Source organism: Salmo salar, chromosome 01 (assembly GCF_965601325.2).
Source record: "Salmo salar chromosome 01, fSalSal1, whole genome shotgun sequence".
In the NCBI taxonomy this organism is placed as follows: domain Eukaryota; kingdom Metazoa; phylum Chordata; class Actinopteri; order Salmoniformes; family Salmonidae; genus Salmo; species Salmo salar.
Window position 1 is genome coordinate 138,358,884 of NC_138291.1, and position 27,689 is coordinate 138,386,572.

The window sequence follows — 27,689 nt, forward strand, 5'->3', positions numbered from 1 at the left end:
CTATAACTGATTCAAGTATTTTTTGCCAGAATCCTAATTGGTATGTCAAAATCTATGTTCCTTTTAATGGTATAGAAGGCCCTTCTGGCCTTGTCTCTCAGATCATTCACAGATTTGTGGAAGTTACCTGTGGCGCTGATGTTTAGGCCGAGGTATGTATAGTTTTTTTGTGTGTTCTAGGGCAACGGTGTCTAGATGGAATTTGTATTCGTGGTCCTGGCAACTGGACCTTTTTTGGAACACCATTATTTTTGTCTTAACCTCTGGACGGGCTCGGACGGACATCCAGCGAAAAATCCTATCACCATTTGCATAACAAAATGTAATATATATATTTTTCTAATATAGGACTATTTTATATCGTTTTATAGATACACCTCTCCTGAATCGAACCACGTTGTCCGATTTCAAAAAGGCTTTACAGCAAAAGCAAAACATTAGATTATGTTAGAGGAGTATATCGTAAAAGTAGCCACATAGCCATTTTCCGACCAACCACATGCATCACAAATAACCAAAAAACAGCTAAATGCAGCACTAACCTTTGACAATCTTCATCAGATGACACTCCTAGGACATCATGTTACACAATACATGCATTCTTTTGTTCGATAAAGTTCATATTTATATATAAAAACAGCATTTTACATCGGCGCGTGACGTTGACTAACTATTTTCCCTCAAATGCGTCCGGTGAAACAGCGCTACAATTTACTAAATTACTATTCGAAAACATTTTTAAAATGTAATATTGTCATTCTAAGATTTATAGATTAACATCTCTTGAAAGCACCTGCAATGCCAGATTTAAAAATAACTTTACTGGGTAATCACACTTTGTGATAAAAGGGGATGCGATACTCAGAAAAATAGGCTACCGTTACAGGTCAGCGCCATCTTGGAACAATCGCATATCAAATCTAGTCTTGTATACTATTGTCAATAATCCCTTACCTTTGATTATCTTCATCAGAAGGCACTTCCAGAACAAGATATCAGAGCTGAGGATGATGTTAAAGAGTTGAATTTGTGGTATGTTTATTTTATAATTTCATTTAGGATACCATCAACCCCACAGGCCTTTTTGTGTTGAAGGGTTTATATTTTGTCCTGCAGTTCATTCAATGAAATTGGAGAATCCAGTGGGTTCTGGTAGTTTTTAATAGTTGAGTCTAAGACTTGTATTTGATCATGATATGTTTTTGCTGTTTGTGCTTTGTTATAGAGCCAAAAAGACTGGAGAATTGGTTTATCCATACATCTGGATAAATAACTTTTCGTTTTGTTTGTTTAGAGTTTTCAAATTTTCCCAGAAGTGGTTAGATTCTATGGATTCTTCAATTACATTGACCTGATTTCTGACGTGCTGTTCCTTCTTTTTCCATGGTGTATTTCTGTATTGTTTTAGTAGTTCACAATAGTGAAGGTGTAGGCTCAGGTTTTCTGGGTCTCTATGTCAAATCATATCAAATTGTATTGGTCACATGCAGATATTATTGCGAGTGTAGCGAAATGCTTGTGCTTCTAGTTCCGACAGTGCAGCAATATCTAACATGTATTCTAACAATTCCACAACAACTACCTAGTACACGCAAATCTAAGTAAAATAATGGAATAAGAATATATATATGGATAAGCAATGACAGAGCGGCATTGTCAGGCGTGTGCGTACATGTGCTGAAGTCGGGTGCAGGTGAGCAGAGAATTGTGAACAGGCGCACACTTTATTTCGGCAGGAGAGAATATACAGACGGACGCAGCTGCGTCCAAAAACCTCCAACCAACAAGGCAAAGTGTAAAATGCGCAAAAACAGTCACAACCATCAAATGTATACAAACAGGCTTCGTGAAATAACACGAGAGAAAAGGCACGCAAGCCTAGTGCGTACAAAAACATGATTCATACAAACAATCTCACACAAAGACATGAGGGGGAACAGAAGAATAAATGCATGTAGATTGATTGGGGAATGAAAACCAGGTGTGCAGGGAACAAGACAAAACAAATGGATACATGAAAAATGGAGCAGCGATGGCTAGAAAGCCGGTGACGTCGACCGCCAAACGCCGCCTGAACAAGGAGAGGAGCCGACTTCGGCAGAAGTCGTGACAGGCATAGGCAAGATGCAATAGATGGTATATAAAATACATGGTATATAAAATACAGTAAATACACTTCCGTTCAAATGTTTTGGGTCACTTACAAATATCCTTGTTTTTGAAAGAAAAACACATTTTTTGTCCAATAATGACATCAAATTGATCAGAAATACAGTGTAGACATTGTTAATGTTGTAAATGACTATTATAGCTGGAAATGGCAGATCTTTTATGGAATGTCTACATAGGCGTACAGAGGCCCATTATCATCAACCATCACTCCTGTGTTCCAATGGCACGTTGTGTTAGCTAATCTAAGTTTATCATTTTAAAAGGCTAATTGATCATTAGAAAACCCTTTTTGTAATTATGTTAGCACAGCTGAAAACTGTTGTCCTGATTAAAGAAGCAATAAAACTGGCCTTTAGACTAGTCGTGTATCTGGAGCATCAGCATTTGTGGGTTCGATTACAGGCTCAAAATGTCTAGAAACAAAGAACTTTCTTCTGAAACTCGTCAGTCTATTCTTGTTCTGAGAAATGAAGGCTATTCCATGTGAGAAATTTCCAAGAAACTGAAGATCTCGTACAACGCTGTGTACTATTCCCTTCACAGAACAGCGCCAACTGGCTCAAACCAGAATAGAAAGAGGAGTGGAATGCCCCGGTGCACAACTGAGCAAGAGGACAAGTACATTAGAGTATCTAGTTTGGGAAACAGATGCCTCGCAAGTCCTCAACTGACAGCTTCATTAAATAGTACCCGCAAAACACTAGTCTCAATGTCAACAGAGAAGAGGCGACTCCGGGATAATGGCCTTCTAGACGGAGTTCCTCTGTCCAGTTTTTGTGTTCTTTTTCCCATCTTAAACTTTTCTTTTTATTGGCCAGTCTGAGATATGGCTTTTTCTTTGCATCTCTGCCTAGAAAGTTGTCCTTGATGATCTTTTTGGTCTTCCTGTGACATTGGTGCTGTAGGTGTCCTGGAGGCCAGGTAGTTTACCCCCGATGATGCATTGTGCAGACCGCACCACCCTCTGGAGAGCCTTGCGGTTGTGGGCAGTGCAGTTGCCGTACCAGGCGGTGATACAGCCCGACAGGATGCTCTCAATTGTGAATCTGTAAATGTTTTTTAGGGTTTTAGGTGACATGCCAAATGTATTCAGCCTCCTGAGGTTCACCACACTGTCTGTGTGGGTGGACCATTTAAGTTTTTCCGTGATGTGTACACCGAGAAACTTAAAACTTTCCACCTTCTCCATTGCTGTCCTGTCGATGTGGATAGGGGGGTGATCCCTCTGCTGTTTCCTGAAGTCCACGATCATCTCCTTTGTGTTGTTGATATTGAGTGAGAGGTTGTTTTCCTGACACCACACTCCGAGTGCCCTCACCTCCTCTCTGTAGGCTGTCTCGTCGTTGTTTGTAATCAAGCCTACAACTATTCTGTCATCTGCAAACTTGATGATTGAGTTGGAGGCGTGCATGTCACCCTTGTGAGGCCCCAGTGTTGAAGATAAGTGAAGTGGAGATGTTGTTTCCTACCTTCACCACCTTGGGGCGGCCCGTCAGGAAGTCCAGGACCCAATTGCACAGGGTGGGGTCAAGACCCAGGGCCTCAAGCTTAATGATGAGTTTGTAGGGTACTATGGTGTTGAATGCTGAGCTAAAGTCAAGGAACAGCATTTTTACATAGATACTCCCCTTGTCCAGATGGGATAGGGCAGTGTGCAGTGTGATGACGATTGCATCGTCTTTGGGGGGGTAAGCAAATTGAAGTGGGTCTAGGGTGAAATGTAAGGTGCAGGTGATATGACCCTTGGCTAGTCTCTCAAAGCACTTCATGATGACAGAAGTGAGTGCTACAGGGCGATAGTCATTTAGTTCAGTTACCTTTTCCTTCTTGGGTACAGGAACAATGGTGGCCATCTTGAAGCATGTGGGAACAGCAGACTGGTATAGGTAGAGATTGAATATGTCCGTAAACATACCAGCTAGCTGGTCTGCGCATGCTTTGAGACACGGCCCGGGATGCCGTCTGGGCCGGCAGCCTTGTGAGGGTTAACACATTTAAATGTCTGCCACGGAGAAGGAGAGCCTACAGACCTTGGTAGCCAGCCGCATCTGTGGCACTGTATTATCCTCAAAGTGGGCAAAGAAGGTGTTTAGTTTGTCTGAAACCAAGACATCGGTGTCTGTGATGTGGCTGGTTTTCCTTTTGTAGTCTGTGACTGTCTGTAGAACATGCCAGATACGTCTCATGTCTGAGCCATTGAATTGCGACTCTATACTGACATTTCACTTGTTTGATTGCCTTGCAGAGGGAATAACTACACTGTTTGTATTCAGCCATATTCTCAGTCACCTTTTCCAAGTTTAAATGCGATGGTTTGCTCTTTCAGTTTTGCGTGAATGCCGCCATCTATCCACGGTTTCTGGTTAGGGTATGTTTTAATAGTCACAGTAGGTACAACATTTCCAATACACTTCCTTATAAACTCACTCACCGAATCAGTGTATACTTCGATATTATTCTCTGAGGCTACCTGTCCCAATCCGTTTGATCAAAACAATCTTGAAGCATGGATTCTGATTGGTCAGACCAGTGTTGAATAGTCCTTAGCATCCAGTTTGAGTTTCTGCCTATAGGAAGGGAGGAGCAACGTTGAGTCGTGGTTAGATTTTCCAAAAGGAGGGCGGGAGAGGGCCTTGTATGCATCACGGAAGTTAGAGTAGCAGTGATCTGGTGTTTTACCAGCGCGAGTGCTAAAGTCAATATGCTGACAGAATTTAGGTAGCCTTGTTTTCCTATTTGCTTTGTTAACCTCTTGGGGCTAGGTGGGACGCTAGCGTGCCACCCGTGGTGCACTCCATCAACAGCAGGTGCATTTCAAGAGCGGCAAATTTGAATCCAAATAAATGTCAAAATTCAAATTTTTCAAAAATACAACTATTTTACACCATTTGAAAGATAAACATCTCCTTAATCTAACCACGTTTTACGATTTCAAAAAGGTTTTACGGCGAAAGCATAAATTTAGTGTTTGTCTCTAGAGTATGTTAGGACAGTACATTTACAAGAGTTGTGTGTAATGTTTTGTCAACTCAAAGACAGGGTCACCAAAACCATAAAACCAGCTAAAATGATGCACTAACCTTTTACAATCTCCATCAGATGACACTCCTAGGACATTATGTTAGACAATGCATGCATTTTTAGTTCTATCAAGTTCATATTTATATCCAAAAACAGCGTTTTACTATGGCATTGATGTTGAGGAAATCGTTTCCCTCCAATAACCGGCAGTCAAGTCAGCGTAACAAATTAAATAATTAAAATTAGAAAACATTGGTAAAATATTATATTGTCATTTAAAGAATTATAGATTTACATCTCTTGAACGCAATCAACTTGCCAGATTTAAAAATAACCTTACTGGGAAATCACACTTTGCAATAATCTGAGCACTGCGCCCAGAAAAATACGCGTTGCGATACAGACTAGACGTCATGTTGGGGAGATCTAAAATCGAAAATACTATGTAAATAATCCATTACCTTTGATTCTCTTCATCAGATGTCACTTCCAGGTATCACAGGTCCATAACGAATGTAGTTTTGTTCAAAAAAGCTCATCATTTATGTCCAAAAATCTCCGTCTCGTTAGCACATGATGTAAGCCAGCCGGACTTCTCGTCATGAACGAGGGGAAAAAATATATTTCCGTTCGTTCAAACATGTCAAACGTTGTATAGCATAAATCATTAGGGCCTTTTTTAACCAGAACATGAATAATATTCAAGGTGGACGAATGCATACTCTTTTATAACGTAATGGAACGAGGGTACCCAACATGAACTCGCGCGCCAGGTGTCTAATGGGACATCATCGTTCCATGGCTCTTGTTCGGTCAGATCTCCCTCCAGAAGACTCAAAACACTTTGTAAAGGCTGGTGACATCTAGTGGAAGCAATAGGAAGTGCCAAAATATTCCTAAACCCCTGTGTTTTTCAATGGGATAGGTTTAAAGTCAATACAACACATCAGGTATCCACTTCCTGTCAGAAAATGTCTCAGGGTTTTGCCTGCCAAATGAGTTCTGTTATACTCATAGACACCATTCAAACAGTTTTGGAAACTTTAGAGTGTTTTCTATCCATATATAATAAGTATATGCATATTCTAGTTACTGGGTAGGATTAGTAACCAGATTAAATCGGGTACATTTTTTTTATCCAGACGTGCAAATGCTGCCCCCTAGACCCAACAGGTTAAAATCCCCAACTACAATAAATGCAGCCTCAGGATATATGGTTTCCAGTTTGCATAAGTCCAGTGAAGTTCCTTGAGGGCCGTCATGGTCACGGCTGTGACAATAACCGAGGAGAATTCCCTTGGGAGATAACATGGTCGCCATTTGATTGTGAGGAATTCTATGTCAGGTGAACAAAAGGACTTGAGCTCCTGTATGTTGTTACAATTACACCATGAGACGTTAATCATGAAACATACACCCAATCCATCTTCCGTAGAGATGATTATTCCTGTCGGCGTGCCGCACAAAGAATCCAGGTGGCTGTACCAACTCCGACAGAATATCCCGAGAGCCATGTTTCCGTGAAACAGAGTACGTTACAATCCATGATGTCTCTCTGGAAAGCAACCTTTGTCCTATTTTCGTCTACCTTGTTATGTAGAGACTGGACCGTAGCGAGTAATATACTAGGAAGAGGTGGGTGGTGTTCGGCGCATCCGAAGTCTGACCAGAAGACTGCTGCATCTACTTCTTCTCTGGCGGCGTTGTTTTGGGTCAGCCTCTGGAATCAGTTCAAATGCCCTAGGTGGTTCGGACAAAGGATCCTCTTCGGGAAAGTCGAATTCCTGGTTGTAGTGCTGGTAAGTTGACGTCACTGATATCCAATAGTTCTTCCCGGCTGAATGTAATAAAACTTAAGATTTTCTCGGCTAACAATGTAAGAAATAATACATAAAAAAAAACGAAATACTGCAAAGTTTTCTAAAGGCTAGAAGCGAGGCATCGCTCTCTGTTGGTGCCATCTTTTTGGTTGGATAGGTTTCTCAATTTCTTTGTTAGGTTTTTGCATTCTTCATCAAACCATTTGTCATTGTTGTTGATTTTCTTAGGTTGTCTGCTTGAAATGTTGGGATTTGATAGGGAATCTGAGAGGTCAGATATGTATGCTGTTTAGGTTTTCTACTGCCAAGTTTACAACTTCACTATTACAGTTAAAACTTTTGTCCAGGAAATGATCTAGAAATTGTCTGTTGTTGTCTATTTGTTTTTTGGTAGATTTCCACACTATTTTCCTACCATATATAGCATTTCTTAATATTATTCAGGTCCTTTGGCTTTGATACCTCATGATTGAGGATAGCTCTGTTCAAGTAGAGTGTGATTTGCTGTGATCTGATAGGGGTGTCAGTGGACTGAGTGTGAACGCTTTAAGAGACACTGAGTTGAGGTCAGGGTTAAAGAGATGAGCTATATGTGTACCTACCATAGGAGTCCCCTCGAAGCCTACCATTGACTATGCACATACCCAGCGTCCGACAGAGCTGCAGGAGTTGTGAACCGTTTTTGTTGGTTGTGTTGTTGTAGTTGTGTCTAGGGGGGCATGTTGGGGGGAATCAAAATCAAATCAAATTGTATTTGTTACATGCGCCGAATACAACAGCTTACCTGCAAGCCCTTAACCAACAATACAGTTTTAAGAAAATACAAAAAAAAAGTAAGAGAATAGAATAACAAATGATTAAAGAGCAGCAGTAAATAACAATAGCGGGGCTATATACAGGTAGTACCGGTATAGAGTCAATGTGCGAGGGCACCGGTGTTGAGGTAATTGAGGTAATATGTACTTGTAGGTAGAGTTTTTAAAGTGACTATGCATAGCTAATATTAGAGAGTAGCAGCAGTGTTCCAGAAGGTGGGGGAGAGGGGAATACAAATAGTCTGGGTAACCATTTCATTAGCTGTTCAGGAGTCTTATGGCTTGGGGGTAGAAGCTATTTAGGAGCCTCTTGGACCAAGACTTTGTCTTGATCACGTTGAGGGAGAAGTTGTTGTCCTTGCACCACTCGGTCAGGTCTCTGACCTCCTCCCTATAGACTGTCTCATCATTGTCGGTGATCAGGCCTACCACTGTTGTGTCATCAGCAAACTAAATGATGGTGTTGGAGTCGTGCCTGGCCGTGCAGTCATGAGTGAACAGGGAGTGCAGGAGGGGATTGAGCACGCACCACAGCGGGGCCCCTGTGTTGAGGTTCAGCGTGGTGGTTGTGTTGTTACCTACCCTTACCACCTGCAGGCGGCCCATCAGGATGTTCAGGATCCATTTGCAGAGGGAGGTGTTAACCTCTATGGGCTAGGTGGGACGCTAGCGTGCCACCCGTGGTGCACTCCATCAACAGCAGGTGCATTTCAAGAGCGGCAAATTTGAATCCAAATAAATGTCAAAATTCAAATTTTTCAAACATACAACTATTTTACACCCTTTGAAAGATAAACATCTCCTTAATCTAACCACGTTTTACGATTTCAAAAAGGTTTTACGGCGAAAGCATAAATTTAGAGTATGTTAGGACAGTACATTTACAAGAGTTGTGTGTAATGTTTTGTCAACTCAAAGACAGGGTCACCAAAACCATAAAACCAGCTAAAATGATGCACTAACCTTTTACAATCTCCATCAGATGACACTCCTAGGACATTATGTTAGACAATGCATGCATTTTTAGTTCTATCAAGTTCATATTTATATCCAAAAACAGCGTTTTACTATGGCATTGATGTTGAGGAAATCGTTTCCCTCCAATAACCGGCAGTCAAGTCAGCGTCACAAATGAAATAATTAAAATTAGAAAACATTGGTAAAATATTATATTGTCATTTAAAGAATTATAGATTTACATCTCTTGAACGCAATCAACTTGCCAGATTTAAAAATAACCTTACTGGGAAATCACACTTTGCAATAATCTGAGCACTGCGCCCAGAAAAATACGCGTTGCGATACAGACTAGACGTCATGTTGGGGAGATCTAAAATCGAAAATACTATGTAAATAATCCATTACCTTTGATTCTCTTCATCAGATGTCACTTCCAGGTATCACAGGTCCATAACGAATGTAGTTTTGTTCAAAAAAGCTCATCATTTATGTCCAAAAATCTCCGTCTTGTTAGCACATGATCTAAGCCAGCCGGACTTCTCGTCATGAACAAGGGGAAAAAATATATTTACGTTCGTTCAAACATGTCAAACGTTGTATAGCATAAATCATTAGGGCCTTTTTTAACCAGAACATGAATAATATTCAAGGTGGACGAATGCATACTCTTTTATAACGTATTGGAACGAGGGTACCCAACATGAACTCGCGTGCCAGGTGTCTAATGGGACATCATCGTTCCATGGCTCTTGTTCGGTCAGATCTCCCTCCAGAAGACTCAAAACACTTTGTAAAGGCTGGTGACATCTAGTGGAAGCAATAGGAAGTGCCAAAATATTCCTCAGCCCCTGTGTTTTTCAATGGGATAGGTTTAAAGGTAATACAACACATCAGGTATCCACTTCCTGTCAGAAAATGTCTCAGGGTTTTGCCTGCCAAATGAGTTCTGTTATACTCACAGACACCATTCAAACAGTTTTAGAAACTTTAGAGTGTTTTCTATCCATATATAATAAGTATATGCATATTCTAGTTACTGGGTAGGATTAGTAACCAGATTAAATCGGGTACATTTTTTTTATCCAGACGTGCAAATGCTGCCCCCTAGCCCTAACAGGTTAAGTCCCAAAGTCCTTAGCTTAGTGATGAGATTTGAGGGCACTATGGTGTTGAATGCTGACCTGTAGTCAATGAATAGCATTCTCACATAGATGTTCCTTGTGTCCAGGTGTGAAATGCCAGTGTGGAGTGCATCATCTGTGGATCTGTTGGTGCGGTATGCAAATTGGAGTGGGTCTAGAGTTTCTGGGGTAATGGTGTTGATGTGAGTCTTAACCAGCCTTTCAAAGCATTTCATGGCTACAGACGTGACCTTAGTGTTCTTGGGAACAGGGACTAAGGTGGTCTGCTTGAAACATGTTGGTATTACAGACTCAGACAGGGAGAGGTTGAAAACGTCAGTGAAGACACTTGCCAGTTGGTCCGCGAATGCTCGGCGTACACATCCTGGTAATCCATCTGGTCCTGCAGCCTTGTGAATGTTGACCTGTTTAAAGGTCTTACTCACATCGGCTGTGGAGAGCGTGATCACACAGTCGTCCGGAACAACTGATGCTCTCATGTATGTTTCAGTGTTACTTGCCTCGAAGCCAGCATAGAAGTAATTTAGCTCGTCTGGTAAGCTTGTGTCACTGGGCAGCTCTCGGCTGTGCTTCCCTTTGTAGTCTGTAATAGTTTGCAGGCCCTGACACATCCGATGAGCTTCGGAGCTGGTGTAGTACGTTTCAATCTTAGTCCTGTATTGATGCTTTGCCTGTTTGATGGGTCGTCGGAGGGCATAGCGGTATTTCTTATAAGCTTCCTGGTTAGAGTCCCGCTCCTTGAAAGCTGTATCTCTACCCTTTAGCTCAGTGCTAATGTTGCCTGTAATCTATGGCTTCTGGTTGGGGTATGTACGTACAGTGACTGTGGGGACGGCGTCCTCGATGCACTTATTGATAAAACAAGTGACTGATGTGGTGTACTCCTCAATGCCATCGGAAGAATCCCGGGAACATGTTCCAGTCTGTGCTAGCAAAACAGTCCTGTAGTTTAGCATTTGCTTCATCTGACCACTTTTTTTATAGACCGAGTCACTGGTACTTCCTGCTTTAATTTTTGCTTGTAAGCAGGAATCAGAAGGATAGAATTATGGTCAGATTTGCCAAATGGAGGGAGAGCTTTGTCGCATCTCTGTGTGTGGAGGAATGGTGGTCAAGAATTGTTTTCCCTCTGGATGCACATTTAACATGCTGTTTCCCTGCATTAAAGTCCCCGGCCACTAGGAGCGATGCCTCTGGATGAGTGTTTTCCTATTTGCTTATGGCGGTATACATCTCATTGAGTGCGGTTTTAGTGCCAGCATCAGTCTGTGGTAGTATGTAGAACAGCTACGAAAAATACAGATGAAAACTCTCTAGGTAGATAGTGTGGTCTACAACTTATCATGAGATACTCTACCTCAGGCGAACAAAACCTCGAGACTTCCTTAGATATCGTGCACCAGCTGTTGTTTACATAAATGCATAGGCCCCTGCCCCGTGTCTTACCAGAGGCTGCTGTTCTGTCCTGCCGATAGAGTGTATAACCCGCCAGCTGTATGTTCTTAATGTCGTCGATCAGCCACAACACGGTGAAACATAAGATATTACAGTTTTTTATGTCCCATTGGTAGGATAAACGTGCTTTCAGTTCGTCCCATTTATTTCCAGCGATTGAATGTTAGCTAGCAGGACGGAAGGCAAGGGCAGATTAGCCACTCGTCGCCTGATCCTCACAAGGCACACCGATCTCTTTCAGTGAAATCTAGGTTTCCTTCTCCAGCGAATAACGGGGATCTGGGCCTGGTCGGGTGTCTGTATTAGATCCCTCCTGTCCGACTCATTGAAGAACTCTTCGTCCAGTTTGAGGTGAGCAATCGCAGTTCTAATGTCCAGAAGCTCTTTTCAGGTCAAACAAACAAAATAGCATGGTTGGTTAAGAGCCGATAAGACGGCAGCCTTCCCCTCAGGAATGCTATCACCTACAGGCAGATGTTTGTCCCCCTGTGTTCTGAGGGTGTCAGTTCTTGTCCAGTTATATTGCTGATCCTCAACACTGGGAACCCATAAGGGTGTGTGCTCAGCCCCCTCCTGTACTCCCAGTTCACTCACGACTGCGTAGCCATGCACGCCTCCAACTCAATCATCAAGTTTGCAGACAACACAACAGTAGTAGGCTTGATTACCAATAACAATGAGACAGCCTACAGGGAGGAGGTGAGGGCTCTCAGAGTGTGGTGTCAGGAAAATAACCTCTCACTCAACATCAATAAAACAAAGGAGATGATTGTGGACTTCAGGAAACAGCAGAGGGAGCACCCCCCTATCCACATCGACGGGACAGCAGTGGAGAAGGTTGGAAGTTTTAAGTTCCTCAGCGGACATATCACTGACGAACTTAAATGGTCCACCCACACAGACAGTGTGGTGAATAAGGCGCAACAGCGTCTCTTCAACCTCAGGAGGCTGAAGAAATTTGGCGTGTATTATCAAGGACAAAAACCACCCGAGCCACTGCCTGTTCAGCTCGCAATCATCCAGAAGGCGTGGTCAGTACAGGTGCATCAAAGCTGGGACCAAGAGACTGAAAAACAGCTTCAATCTCAAGGCCATCAGACTGTTAAACAGCCATCACTAGCACAGAGAGGCTGCTGCCTATATACAGACTTGAAATCATTGGCCACTTTAATAAATTGAACACTAGTCACTTTATTAACGACACTTTAACAATGTTTACATATCTTGCATTACTCATCTCATATGTACAGTGGGGGAAAAAATTATTTGATCCCCTGCTGATTTTGTACGTTTGCCCACTGACAAAGAAAGGATCAGTCTATAATTTTAATGGTAGGTTTATTTGAACAGTGAGAGACAGAATAACAACAACAAAAATCCAGAAAAACGCATGTCAAAAATGTTATAAATTGATTTGCATTTTAATGAGGGAAATAAGTATTTGACCCCTCTGCAACACATGACTTAGTACTTGGTGGCAAAACCCTTGTTGGCAATCACTGAGGTCAGATGTTTCTTGTAGTTGGCCACCAGGTTTGCACACATGTCAGGAGGGATTTTGTCCCACTCCTCTTTGCAGATCTTCTGAACCACTGAGAATATGATGAAAGAAATACAAGCTGGCATATATCATTCTCTGTACTATTATTCTGACATTTCACATTCTTAAAATAAAGTGGTGATCCTAACTGACCTAAGACAGGGAATTGTTACTCGGATTAAATGTCAGGAATTGTGAAACTGAGTTGAAATGTATTTGGCAAAAGTGTACAGTATAAAAGACACCTGGGAGCCAGAAATCTTTCTGATTGAGAGGAGGTCAAATACTTATTTCCCTCATTAAAATGCAAATCTTTTTATAACATTTTCGACATGCATTTTTCTGGATTTTTTTGTTGTTATTCTGTCTCTCACTGTTCAAATAAACCTACTATTAAAATTATAGACTGATCATTTCTTTGTAAGTGGGCAAACGTACAAAATCAGCAGGGGATCGAATACTTTTTCCCCCCACTGTATATACTGTATTCTATACTATCTATTGTATCTTAGCCTATGCCACTCTGACATTGCTCATCTATATATTTATACATTCTTTTTCCATTCCTTTACTTAGATGTGTGTGTATTAGGTTTTTGTTGTGGAATTGTTAAATATGACTTGTTAGATATTGCTGCACTGTCAGAACTAGAAGCACAAACATTTTGCTACACTCGCAATAACATCTGCTAACCATCTGTATGTGACCAATAACATTTGATTTGATTTGATATAGGTAGCATACATGAGGGCATTTTTCTCTGTTGAGATCATTTTCTTATTAATTTCTAGCCTGATGTAAAATGTTCCTGTTATAATTAATTTAATTGAGTGGGTTATGTCTGCTCTGTACCAAATTAGCATACCCCCTGAGTCTCCCCTGTTTCACACCTGGTAGTTTGGTGGATGGGACTACCAGCTCTCTGTAACCTAGAGGGCAACCAGTGGGTCTGTCTCCTTTATACCATGTTTCTTGTAGTCTGGTACAGTAATGGTGCAATGTGCAATGTATTTCAATGTCTGTATTTCAAATTTCTTTGATGAAGTCTGGGTTCCTGCTCTTTAGGCCAAAGGCAGATGACCTCAGACCTTGTATATTCCAGGACGAGATTGAAACACAAAGCTTTTACTTAGTGTCTGGTATTGTTTTTGTGTGGTTTAGGCCTGGACCATCACAGTAGGTGTGAGCAGATTGTGTTGAGCATCTTAGGTCACCGGATGGGGCTTGGGCGGGAGTAATAGTATGGGTTGGGCCTGTTGCTCTGCTTACGGCCTGGGCATGAGTTCTGCTGTCATATTGAGGTCCTTGCCGCAGGGTCATGGGGTGGGCAGAAGGGGCATTGGTCTGATATGGGGGACTTATATAGGGTGTTGCTAGGGTTTGCTTGGGGTGGTCGTAGCTGGTTTTGGATGTGGCTGGTGATGCTGTGGTCTGGGTGTAGGTCCTCTTGGCGTGGGTTCTCTCGGTGCAGGTCCTTCAAGAGGGGGTCTTGCAGGTCTGGGAGGGTGTCTCGCTGGTCTGGGCGGGGTGTCCGTTGCTCTGTTGCTCCTGTGTGACGTGCTGGGGCTAGGGTTGAGGGTGTCTTCCTTCAGGGTCCTGGCAAAAGTTGGGATTGCTGCTTTGTAGAGGTGGACTTGGTCCTAAAGGCTGTTCAAGTCAAGGGTGGAGTGTTGGGCCAGGTAACATTAGGTTTTGAGGCAGTCTTGCAAAATGCTTGCGTTCACTCGCTGTATGGTGGCAGGGTGAAAGTCTTTTCGTGGTAGCAGGGTGGAGATAACCACTTGTGCATTGGGGAAAGTGGAAGAAACTTTTTCAATCACTCCCTTGAGTGCTTTTGCCTCAATTTCCTGCTGGTCCCTCAAGTCATTTTTGCCCGTGTGAAGTATGATGTGGCTGGGGGACCCTATTCTGTCCTCTGACAACAGCTCCAAGCCATGTCTAGTGTTTGGGCACCAGAGTTTAGCCACTTTGTGTTTGGGAAAAAGTGTATCCTCTTGAATGTATTTGCCTTTTGAATCAATGAAGAGCACAATCTCTGGCTTTTGTGTGTCCTCAGTGGATTTATTTTTGTTCATATATTTTTTTTATTGAACCTTTATTTAGCTAGACAAGTCAGTTACGAACAAACTCTAACCCAGATGACGCTGTGCCAATTGTGCGCCGCCCTATGGGACTCCCAATCCGCACATCACATCCGGTTGTGATACAGCCTGGAATCGATCCAGGGTCTGTAGTGACATCTCTAGCACTGAGAGGCAGTGCCTTAGACTGCTGCACCATTCGGGAGCCCAATCAGGATGTGGGGGCGTTGTCAGGTGGGCTATCGGGGGAGCTGACAGGAGGGCTGTTAGGAGGGGGTTGGGTCTGTTGGGTTGGTGGGCCCTGTGTTGTCTGTCCCATTGTGGTGTTGAGGTTATGGTCCAGGTCTGAGGTGGGCTGTTCTGCTGGCTTGTCTGGGGTAGTGTCCTGCTCTCTGTCACACCTCAGCTTTCTGACCTCGTCCTTCAGTGCCATGGGTGCCTCTTCAAGTTCTCTCACCTCAGTCCGTAGAGCAGGCATCTCTCTCAGACAGCCGTCCATCTCCACCTTCTGCCCTCCGGGTCTTGTTGGGGGGTGTTGTTGTGCTGGTCTGTTTTGTGGGCTTGTTCTGTTTTGGATTGTGTGGACTAGCTCTCTACAGCTCTGTGAATGTATCCCTCTCAATGATGGAGGAGCAGTGCAGTTGCGGGACCTGGGTGTGTTCAGTGCTGGGGGGATGACTATCCTCGTCTGCAAGACAGTTTTAAGAGGTGTGATCAGACTCACTCAGGATGGGGGAGTCGTCACAGAGAGAGAGCTTTTCCTGCTGTGCTCTCTCTTTGATCCCATACAAGTTCTGCTGGAACTGCATGAGGATGCCCTGCACCATTACTGTACCAGACTTGTACACATTGACAGAGATTGTTTCAATTTCCTCAATACCCTCTTTCTTGACATATGGGTAGTGTGCTCTTATAGCACTGTGCAATGCAAGGGGATGGTCTGTGTGGAAAATTAAGTTGCTTACGTTCCCTTCTTTGTAGCAGTCAGCAAATAGTGTCTGGATTGTCCTTGAGGAGCTTTTTTTGCAGGGATATTTTTAATTTCCATGGGGTACTGTATTGTAATGACCTCTGGACAAGGATAAGCCATTGGCGTTTCAAATGCCTCTACATTTGGGCAGGGGAGGGGCTAAGAAACTTTCCTGCCATTGTGGGGCTCAAGAGCTTACACAACGGACTTCACACTTCAGTGCTAATTGAAGGTGCCGCTAGGTCTGTTCTGTTCTAGCAGCTTGGTAGCTTAGTATACTTATTTACTTAGCTTTATATAACAACATTACCTACAGACTATTGTCTTTTACTTTTTGGCTTCAGAAGTAGCTTCAGACTGAATATTACTCACTCAGTTTTGTGTTGGATGGTATTTCCAGGTACCACTGTGTTTCTTCTGCAGGTTTGGTTTGTTAGAAGTTTTTTCTTGATAGTCCTTGGTAGTAATAGTCCATTTAGCACATTTGAAAAAAATCAAGGTTTTACTAATGGAATTTTAATATAAAGGTTTTAATGTTGAGGTTGTATCCTGTATAAGTCCTTCTAAAAAATGCAAGTTTATCTATATTTATCCAACTCTAATTCTATCTTCTTTGCAGAAGAACTCAGGAGCTCTCTCTCTCCCTCAATGCAATTTGCTTTATTAGCATGATGTAACAATGTACATTTTGCCAAATCTTACATAGGATATTTACAATATTAAATAACAATAATCAATATTGTCAACGGGACAACAGTAACAACAAATACCAAAGTTCAAAATAACCATTGAACAATAACAATATGTGCAGGTTGGGTGGTCTGTCAGACACTGTCCCTCATCTTATGGCGGGCAGCAATGTAGTGCGCTGCCAACCCACAGCTCTCTGCGTCCTCCCCCAACAGGACGGGTAGCCTATCCTCATCAGAGAGGTCTTTGAAACCTTGAATAAGGGTTTCACATTTGGGGAAATGACACATTCTAATTGTTTTATATTTCTGCCATTTTGTCAGGAACTGCAGCTCCGTCTCAGGTTCTACTGTGGTGCAGTGGTTACACAGCCTTTCCTCTACAGGGAGCCAGGTTTTCCTGTGTCTACCCTTCTCAATGGCAAGGCTGTGCTCACTGAGCCTGTACTTTGTCAAGGTTTTTCTAAGGTTTTGATCAGTAACCATGGTCAAATATTTAGCCACGGTGTACTGTCGATTTAGGGCCAGATAGCACTGCATTTAGCTTTGTGCTTGTGTTTCCCAAAAGCAATGTAGTTTTGTTTTGACTATGTTGTAATTTGGTGTATTCTGATTTATTGGATGTTTTGGTCCTGAGGCTTCAGTGTGTTAGTTGAACAGGTTTGTGAACTCAGCCCCAGGACCAGCTGGAAGAGGGGACTCTTTTCTTTGCTCAGCTCTTGGCATTGCTAATGATATGAGATGGGGTCACTGTATTTTAGATGTTTCCAAAACTTAATTGCTCTTTTATGAGTTTTTATTATTAGTGGATATTGGCCTATTTCTGCCCTGCATGCATTGTTTGTAGTTTTCCTCTGGACATGTAGGACCATCTTACTGAACTCTACATGCAGGGTTTCAATGGTGTGTTTGTCCCATTTGGTGAAATATTGTTTTGCAAGTGGACCCTATGCCTCTCTGCCATGAAATCCAATTGGTTCAATGACACATTCAGTTCATTTTAGCCAAATTTGAATAGGCATTTCAATTTTAATGTGTTTTTTTAAATGGCGTAGAATGCCCTGCGTGCTTTCTCTCTCAGTTCATTTATTGCATCATTAAGGTGTCCAGTTGAGCTTATTTTTAAACCTACAGTAAATAATTGTAGTGTGTGCAGTACTCTATATGCTTTGTACCAATTGAGAACTTTGGTCTAATTGCCTTAGATCTGGATCTTCTCTAGAAAATAATTATTTGAGCCGTTTTGGGATTTACTGCCAGGCTCTGCTGTCGGCCATGTGCTGTGAGTGACAACAGTCATAGGTCATCTGCAAAGAGTAGGCATTTAACCTCTGAATTGTGGAGACTAACACAAGGGGCTGAGGATTTTTCTAGAATAGTGGCCAATTCGTTTATGTACATTTTTAAGAGTGTAGGGCTCAGATTGCAACCCTGGTGAAGGCCCTGCCTCTGGTTAAAGAAGAATTCTGTTCTTTCTTGCCAATTTTGATGCTGCGCGTATTGCCAGTATACATTGATATAATTATGTTATATGTTTTACCCCCTACATCACTTTCAATAACTTTGTAGAACAGTTTGTATGCCAAATAGAATCAAATGCTTTTTGGAAGTCGATAAAGAAAGCGTGTGACATTATATGCTAGCTTGAAAAATGGGTGTCTGATTATTTCTGGCTGGGTACTCTGCTGACATAATCTAATGTTTTGCTTTCGTTGTAAAGCCTTTTTGAAATCGGACAGTGTGGTTAGATTAACGAGAGTCTTGTCTTTAAAATGGTGTAAAATAGTCATATGTTTGAGAAATTGAAGTAATAGCATTTCTAAGGTATTTCAATAACGCGCGACAGGATTCCACTGGCTGTTACGTAGGTGGGACGATTTCGTCCCACCGACCCTAGAGAGTTTAAAAAGGGACGTTTCTTTTATTGCTGAGTTTATGATCGGTCATGCGATGTTTTAGTATAAATCCAATTTGGCTTTTACTCAAGAAATTGTGCCTATTAAGAAAGTTTAGAACTCTTACATTTATAATACTACAGAAAACCTTGCCCAGGTTACTGTTCACACAGTGGCTCTGTATTTGTTAGGGTCAAATTTGTCTCCATTCTTAAAGATTGGGTTTATGAGTCCTTGATTCCAGATGTCAGGGAAATAACCACACTCAGGATCAAATTAAACAGTTTTAATATAGCCAATTGACATTGTGCGCTAGTGAATTTGAGCATCTCATGTAGGATGCCATCAGGTCCGCATGCTTTTTTAAATTTGAGGGCCTGAAGTTTCTTATAGAGCTCCTGGTCAGTAATTGGGGAGTCCAACGGATTTTGATTGCCCTTTATAGCTTTTTCTAATCCATTCAATTTCTCATGAATTTAGCATTTTTCTGCTTTTGTGTCACTTTGAACTGTGTTGTAGAGTGTTTTAAATGGGTTGTCCATATGTCACCATTTTGTATCGCTAATTCCTCTTGTTTAGATTTTTTGATTTTTTTCTAGTTTTGCCAGACGTTGTTTGTTTATGGACTCCTCAGTTGTTTGTTGTTGTACTGTGCTTTTTTGGTTCTGAGTGTACATTTCTAGAGTTTTAATGTCTCACAGTAATGAAGGCGTACTTCACCATTATTTGGGTCTCTGTGCTGTTGGTTTGATAGTGTGCTAAATTCTTTCCTTATAATTTTACAATCTGCTTCAAACCAGTTGTAATCTGTGGTCTTTTTTGTTATCAATATCAGTTGTGCTTCTTTTGCCGTTTGCCTGAATATATAGTTGATGTTTTTTACTACTAGATTGATGCCTTCTTTACTGTGAGTGGATGTGGTATCCAGAAAGTTATCTAAGAGTGTTTGGATATTTTGGTTACTGGTTGCTTTCTGGTATTCTTCTGTGCTGGTTTGGGCCCATCTGTATGAATTTCTGATGTTCACAGCTTACTGGGCTGTGAATGTGTGGTTGTTTCCATGTCTGTTCTTTTGAGGAACAACATAATTTGGCTGTGATCAGACAGAGGTGTTAGTGGCTTGACGGTGAATTAGCTGAGAGAGAAAGGGTCAATGTCTGTAATCATATAGTCTACTGTGCTGTGGCCAAGAGGTGAGCAATAGGTGAATCTCCCCAAAAAGTCCCCCTGCAACCTACCATTGACAAAGTACAGACCCAGGCTTTGACAGAGCTGCAACAGATCCCTTCCGTTTTTGTTGATGGTGCTGTCACTGTTGTTTCTATCGGGGAGATTAAGACAGTTAGAAAGAGTATGGCCTGTAATAAAGCTGTCCTCTCGTGTGGTCGTTAGATCAAGTAGTGTTCCTGAGCGCGCATTTGTGTCCCTATAGATGAGCACATTTGTCTGGGCCTGGAAATAGCACTTCTCTTCCTCAAGGATGGGGAAGACCTCCTCTGAGTAATATGGGGATTCTGAGTGGGGATATATATTGTGCAAAGGAACACATTTTTTTCTGTCAGTACAAATTATTTTTTCAGTTTGAACCAAATGTGATATTTACCAATTTTGAGGGGATCAATTAGATTTTGTAGTTCGGATTTGTACCAAATGATCAATCCTCCAGAGTCTCTGCCTCTATTGACAGAGCTGTGTTTCTGTGACGGCTCAATTACCTCTCTGTATCCTGTGGGACAGTGAGTGACAATGTCTGCTTTACACCATGACTCCTGCAGAACGATGACGTCAACATCTTGAAGAATTTTCTGGAACTCCAATGCTAAACTCTTCAGTCCAAAGGTTGATGAGTTTAGGCCCTGAATGTTCCACATGCTAACTGATAGCGATTTCATGTTGCAAAAAGAAAGAATAGCACAGTCAGAAATACTGTTGATAGAGCATGGTGTTTGAGCATGGTGTTTGCAACGCCAGGGTTGTGGGTTCGATTCCCACGGGGGACCAGTACGGAGCAAAAATTTATGAAATGTATGCATTCACTACTGTAAGTCGCTCTGGATAAGTGTCTGCTAAATGACAAAAATTTAAAATGTAAATGTAAGTTGTTAAGAGTGTGATCAACAGGATAACAGCAAACAGTTGTTCTGTTATATATACATATATATTAATTGAACAAGTAAACTTTTAGTACAACAGGTGTATGTGTGTGTGTGTGTGTGTGTGTGTGTGTGTGTGTGTGTGTGTGTGTGTGTGTGTGTGTGTGTACGTTTAGTGCAGATGTACTGTTTAATCTCACTCAATCCTACAGGGTTCTCTTGTCCTCTGAGGACCTCCGCATAGCTGCATCAAAACTATGACATATTTGAGATTCTTCAAAGTAGCCACCTTTTGCCTTGATGATAGCTTTGCACACTCTTGGCATTCTCTCAACCAGCTTCATGCGGTAATGACCTGGAATGCATTGTTAAAAGTTAATTTCTTCTTAATGCGTTTGAGCCAATCAATTGTGTTTTGACATGGTAGAAGTGGTTACAGAAGAAAGCCCTATCTGGTAAAAGACAAAGTCCATGTTATGACAAGAACAGCTCAAATAAGCAAAGAGAAACGACAGTCCATCATTACTTTAAGACATGAAGGTCAGTCAATCCAGAACATTTTAAGAACTTTGAAAGTTTCTTCAAGTGCAGTTGCGCTATGATGAAACTTGCTCTCATGAGGAAAGCCACAAGAAAGGCAGACCCAGAGTTACCTCTGCTACAGAGGATAAGATCCTTAGAGTTACCAGCCTCAGAAATTGCAGCCCAAATCAATGCTTCACAGAGTTCAAGTAGCAGACACATCTCAACATCAACTGTTCAGAGGAGACTGCATGAATCAGGCCTTCGTGGCTGAATTGCTGCAAAGGAACCACAACTAAAGGACACCAATAATAAGAAGAGCCTTGCATGGACCAAGAAACACAACCAATGGACATTAGACTGGTGAAAATCTGTCCTTCGTCTGATGAGTCCAAATTTGAGATTTTTGGTTCCAACCGCTGTGTCTTTGTGAGACACAGAGTAGGTGAACGGATGATCTCCACATGTGTGGTTCCCACCATGAAGCATGGAGGAGGAGGTGTGATGGTGTGGGGGTGCTTTGCTGTGTAAGAGCTATTTGACCAAGGAGAGTGATGGATGCTGTATCAGTTGACCTGGCCTCCACAATCACCCGATCTCAACCCAATTTAGATGGTTTGGAATGAGTTGGACCGCGGAGTGAAGGAAATGTAGCCAACAAGTGCTCAGCAAGACTTAAAGACTGTTGAAAGAGTATTCCTCATGAAGCTGGTTGAGAGAATGCCATATATATATATATATATATATATATATATATATATATATATATATATATATATATATATATATACACTACCATTCAAAAGTTTGGGGTCACTAGGAAATGTCCTTGTTTTTGAAAGAAAAGCACAGTGAAGAGGCGACTCTGGGATGCTAGCCTTCTAGGCAGAGTTGCAAAGAAAAAGCAATATCTCAGACTGGCCAATAAAAATAAAAGATTAAGATGGGCAAAATAACACGACACTGGACAGAGGAACTCTGCCTAGAAGGCCAGCATCCCGGAGTCGCCTCTTCACTGCTGACATTGAGACTGGTGTTTTGCGGGTACTATTTAATGAAGCTGCCAGTTGAGGACTTGTGAGGCATCTGTTTCTCAAACTAGACACTCTAATGTACTTGTCCTCTTGCTCAGATGTTGACCGAGGCATTCCACTCCTCTTTCTATTCTGGTTAGAGCCAGTTTGCAGAGTTCTGTGAAGGGAGTAGTACACAGCTTTGTATGAGATCTTCAGTTTCTTGGAAATTTCTCACATGGAATAGCCTTCATTTCTCAGAACAAGAATAGACTGACGGGTTTCAGGCGAAAGTTATTTGTTTCTGGCCATTTTGAGCCTGTAATCGAACCCACAAATGCTGATGCTCCAGATACTCAACTAGTCTAAAGAAAGCAATTTTATTGCTTCTTTAATCAGGACACAGTTTTCAGCTGTGCTAACATAATTGCAAAAGGGTTTTCTAATGATCAATTAGCCTTTTAAAATGATACACTTGGATTAGCTAACACAACGTGCCATTGGAACACAGGAGTGATGGTTGCTGATAATGGGCCTCTGTACGCCTATGTAAATATTCCATAGGAAATCTGCCGTTTCTAGCTACAATTGGCATTTACAACATTCACAATGTATACACTGTATTTCTGATCAATTTGATTCTATTTGAATGGACAAAAAAATGTGCTTTTCTTTAAAAAACAAGGACATTTCTTAGTGATCTCAAACTTTTGAACGGTAGTGTACATTTGATTAAACATTGAATTTGTCCTTAATCGTATTAGCCCATAGAAACACACTGAATAACAGATTCAAACATGAAAAAAATTGTTAAAGATGAAATCGAAAGGAAGTATGTTTTGATAATACAACATGTGAAAAGTAATTTATCGAGGAGTTACCCGTATACCTCTTGACGTGGAAATGCCCTACTCATCATACATTCGGTACCGAGTTACCTTCCGCTGAGTCCCGTGACACTTATGGGGGTTGTAGATCAAAATAGAGAACACCGTTGTGTTCACAAAAGCCTCGCCTTTCCACGGAGGGTCATATTAGTGTGTAGCCCAAACCGCTCTTATGCTACAGATGTTTTTGTGAGAAGACCAATTTTCTGTATGTGTTCTTTGCTGACAAACACCACTGTAGCTCAGCCATCTTCTGTCGCAGATATGGAAGACCCACATTGGCGTATGCGTTGGATTTAGACGCAGCCTATACAAAAACAGATATCTCTAGCTTAAACAGACGGATTTCGATTGAGATTTTATTTTATGTTATTATGCCTCGAGCGAAGCATGGGGGGCCTCAAGCGGATAAATAATTTTTATACAACAATATGTATAATAATAAATATGCCCAGTTCATGAGGCCCATTGATGATGTGAGGCCTCTTTTGCCTAATGGTATATCCGTCACTGTACATTCCAACAATATAAATAAGATCAAATATAAGATAAATGATCAAATGTGTCAGTACCCTCATATTAAAGTGTTCTTAATCACAGGTCTTCAATCATTGAAGTGGTTTGATGTGTGAGGGACAAAGGCTACCCCGCTTCATTAGAAGCAGTTAAGTATGGAGAAATTAGCTTCTTATCTGAATCTCACTCAACCAGCACACGCTGGAGTCTATAATGTATAGCTAATAGCTAATGAAAATACTGAACACTCTGAATGACCACCACTTTGAGACTGAATCACCTCCTCATGCCTCTACTATTCTCTTAAGTGGTTTAAATTCTGTTATTCCAGCTGGTTTACAACTAGAACTGAAAAGAATGTATGCATTTGTCTTTGTCTGCTGAATATGAGGGTTGTGACATGCATTTCTACTCTCCTAGTGCAGAATCTTACTGTAATGTAATCTCTTGTTTGCAGAGTCTGATTGTTCTACTACATCCTACTGTAGAATCTTTACTTATGAATATGTTTTTTTGCAGAGTCTGATGTGGCAAGTTTTGACGGCAGCGGCTGCTTGCTCTACAGGTTCAGCCCCAACACAACACCAATTCTAACAGCCAAAGACAGTATCTCTCTGAAGTTCAAAACCCTGCAGAACTCTGGGACACTGATACACACAGAGGGACAACACGATCGCAGCCTCACGCTGGAGTTACACAAAGGAAAACTTTTACTCCACCTCAGAAAAGGTACAGTACTAATTACAGTAACATCCCATAATATCCTACAGCGTTTACTCTACTTTTCTGTGATGTATGGTTTTCACAGTTAGGCATGTGTTTAGTGCCGACTCAGCGATTCAGGAGATTAGCGTACTGTAGTAAAAATGATACATTGACTACTTACTACGTACAGCACAGCAGAGCCGGAAAGAAAGTTTGAATTGAGGCTGAACTTCAAGTGGGTACTGTGTTGTCTGGGAGCCAGCTTGTTGAAAGCATCGACATATGCTACACCTCTTAGCAGGACCATCTGTCTATTACGTACTACACCTCCCAGCTAGCCCTCCTCCTGGCCCTCCTCCCAGCCTTGCTCAGCTTAGCGCTCCACTAGGATAGAAGGAGGGCAGGAGAGACACCTCTCTCTCTGTCTCCACAGGGAGGTTAGTGCTTAGTGCAGATCTACTTTACTATAATTTTACGGAGCATACAAGACACACACACACACACATGCACACGTAGAGCACATGGAGCACACAGAGCACACGCATGCAAGCACGCACACTCTAGTGCAGATGTACTGTCAGCACACTAAGCATGTCTTATACTCTGTTGGCCTACACAGGATTATTGAGACAGTTAAGATAATTTAGGGGCATAACAATATACCTACTGAACTATTTAGGTCAGGATACCTTGTTGCTGGATATTGTAGTTTGCTGTATACTGTAGTTGGTTAGGATATCTAATCCCAAAACCCAATAAAGGGTCTTTACAATGATGCTCTGTTATTCATTAGTAGTGGTAGACCTAAAATTAAACTGGACAATCTGTTTCTGGAATAACATGATTTTCAAAATAGAAGGATGGGGAAAAGAGAAAGCAAGTGACAGTGGATCTGTGCCAAAAACAGAATAAAAGGTAAAAACCAATCATCGTATATCAAACTAGTTGAGAGGATCAAATTGTCTGCTGGACTAAATCAATCAAAATGGCCATAGGCTACAGTACCTATCATCGTGATATATTTTTTTCAAATTCCATTTTACAGTGCATGATGACTGAGGCCTTACTGAGGACGGTTGTGAGACCAAAATCTATTTGAGTGACAAAGATGTTTGAGCATTTCATTTTTGGTGGAAGTAGATACTTATACACTTGGATAGGCAGGCACCCTTGTCTGAGCATAGTGTGTACATTTCAAAAGTCTTTTTGTAGGAGTTTATACCAATTTGTGATTTAACATTTATTTGACCAGGTTTTCCCATTGAGGACAAAATATCTCCTCCATATATCTCTTCCAACAATAGCTTATAGGCACTCCCTCTAGGCAGTTCTAGGTTAGGTTCACTCTCTAGAGCAGGCCTGGGCAAAGGCCGGCCCAGGGGCCGTATGCGGCGACCTGATTCAATATGGCCCGCGGAATCATGCTCAGATTACAAAAAGAATTTGCGATAGTAAAGTTTGGAAAAATGTATTTGTTATTCAAATTAAAAGCTCAATGAATACTCGCCTTTGTGTAATGTTTTAACTCCCATCGCTTGTGGGACATTTATTTTGAAGGCCCAAATAAATTACAACTGCACGAGGACAGACAGTGACTGACAGGCTGACGCACGCGTCAAAGTTACAAATAGTAGCTAGCTAGAATTTGTGCAAAAGTTTCAAAGAAAAGGAAAGTAGACAATGAATGTAGGGTGTTCCAGAAAGAGTGGACATCGAAATATTTATTTTTTGAGGTGTCAGGGAAAGCTGTGTGCTTAGTGTGCAAAGAGAGTATCGCTGTCTTGAAAGACTACAACTTGTCAAGACACTTCCAGACGAAGCATGCAGAGAAATATAGGAATATGTCTTCTGAGCAGAGGGCAAGTGCATCGAAAGAGTTGCTTTCTCAGTTGCAAAAGCAGCAAGGACTTTTCACAAAACTGCATTCAGCAAACAACGGAATTGCGAGAGCTAGCTATGTACCACAAAATTGCTAAACATAGCAAGCCATTCGCTGAGGGCGGATTTATTAAAGAATGTTTAATTGACTCTGGAGCAATACTTTGCCCTGACAAGAAAGAGCTGTTTGAAAATGTTCCCCTGTCAAGACTAACATTGACACGGCGTGTTGAGGACGTCGCAGAGAACATGGAACAACAGTTGAAAGACAAGATAATGGATTTCACCTATTTCTCCTGGGCCCTGGATGAGAGCAGTGATGCACGTGACACGGCGCAGTTGTTGATATTATTACGAGGCATAACCCCAGACTTTGAAATTACAGATGAGCTTGCTTCAGTGCAGTCAATGAAGAGCACAACCACAGGGAAAGATTTGTTGGAGGAGGTTAATAAGTGTATGGCAAAGCTGGAACCGAGTTTTGAAAAGTTATCCAGTGTGACCACTGATAGGTGCCTAACCTTGACAGGAAATAACATTGGCTTTTTGAAAAGGATACAAGATCAAGTAGCTGAGCTGAACCCAGATCAGGAAATAATTTTCCTGCAATGCATTATTCATCAGAAGGTGCTCTGTAAATGTGTTCTGAAAATAAGCCATGTCGTGGATACAGTCACTAAAGTGATACGCTTCATAAGAGCAAAATCTTTAAACCACAGGCAGTTTGTCTCACTGTTTGAAGAGACAGAGTCGGGTGATGCAGATCTCCCCTACCACACAAACATGAGATGGCTGAGTTTGAGGAAGGTGCTTAAAAAGGGTGTGGGACCTGAAGTCGGAAATTGCTGAGTTTTTGCAAATGAAAGGAAAATATGTGGATTTCCCTCAACTGCAAGATAAAGAATGGTTGGCTGATTTAGCATTCTCCGTGGACATCATGGCCCTCATGAATGAACAGAATTCCAAACTACAAGTGAAGGGCCTTTTTGCACATCAGATGTACAGCCTTGTCAAAGCCTTCGAGGGAAAATGACCTGCAACTTGAGCGTATCGATCTTCAGTCTCATACAGTGATTGGAGAACTATTCAAAACAATGTCACTGACGAGGTTCTATGCATCTCTCGATGAACAAAACTTTCCAAAGATTAGGAGTCATGCTCAGAAGATGTTTGTACTACGTATGTGAACAGACATGTTGAGTGATGAAATATAAGAAGTCAAGGCACAGATCATCTCTTACTGACTCTCACCTCTCAGCAATCCTGCGCATAGCGAAGTCAGAAACTATACCTGACTTCACTGCTCTAGTCAATGCCCATCAGAGACTTCACTCCTCACACTGATTGAGAAGTTTAAATGTAATATTGAGCTCTCTCTCTTGTGTTTTTGTGCATACCCGTTAACAAGAGTTCTGTCCCTGGTGCTGAATGCACAGTGTACTTTTCCCTCTGTGTAGTTCATTGCATGTTTAATAATGAAAATACCTACCAAAAGGAGAACACTGATGTGGTTTA

General features: G+C 41.7%; 1 protein-coding gene across 3 annotated transcripts in view; it reads left to right on the forward strand.

Annotated features, from left to right (window-relative positions):
* Nucleotides 1-27,689, forward strand: part of LOC106561104 (contactin-associated protein-like 4) — a 210,218-nt gene that overhangs the window by 63,224 nt on the left and 119,305 nt on the right. For all 3 annotated transcript variants that reach the window (XM_045688516.2, XM_045688526.2, XM_045688535.2), the window contains one exon: nucleotides 24,111-24,320. In XM_045688516.2, coding sequence (XP_045544472.2) covers nucleotides 24,111-24,320 — 210 coding nt within the window. The remainder of the gene's footprint in view (nucleotides 1-24,110; nucleotides 24,321-27,689) is intronic.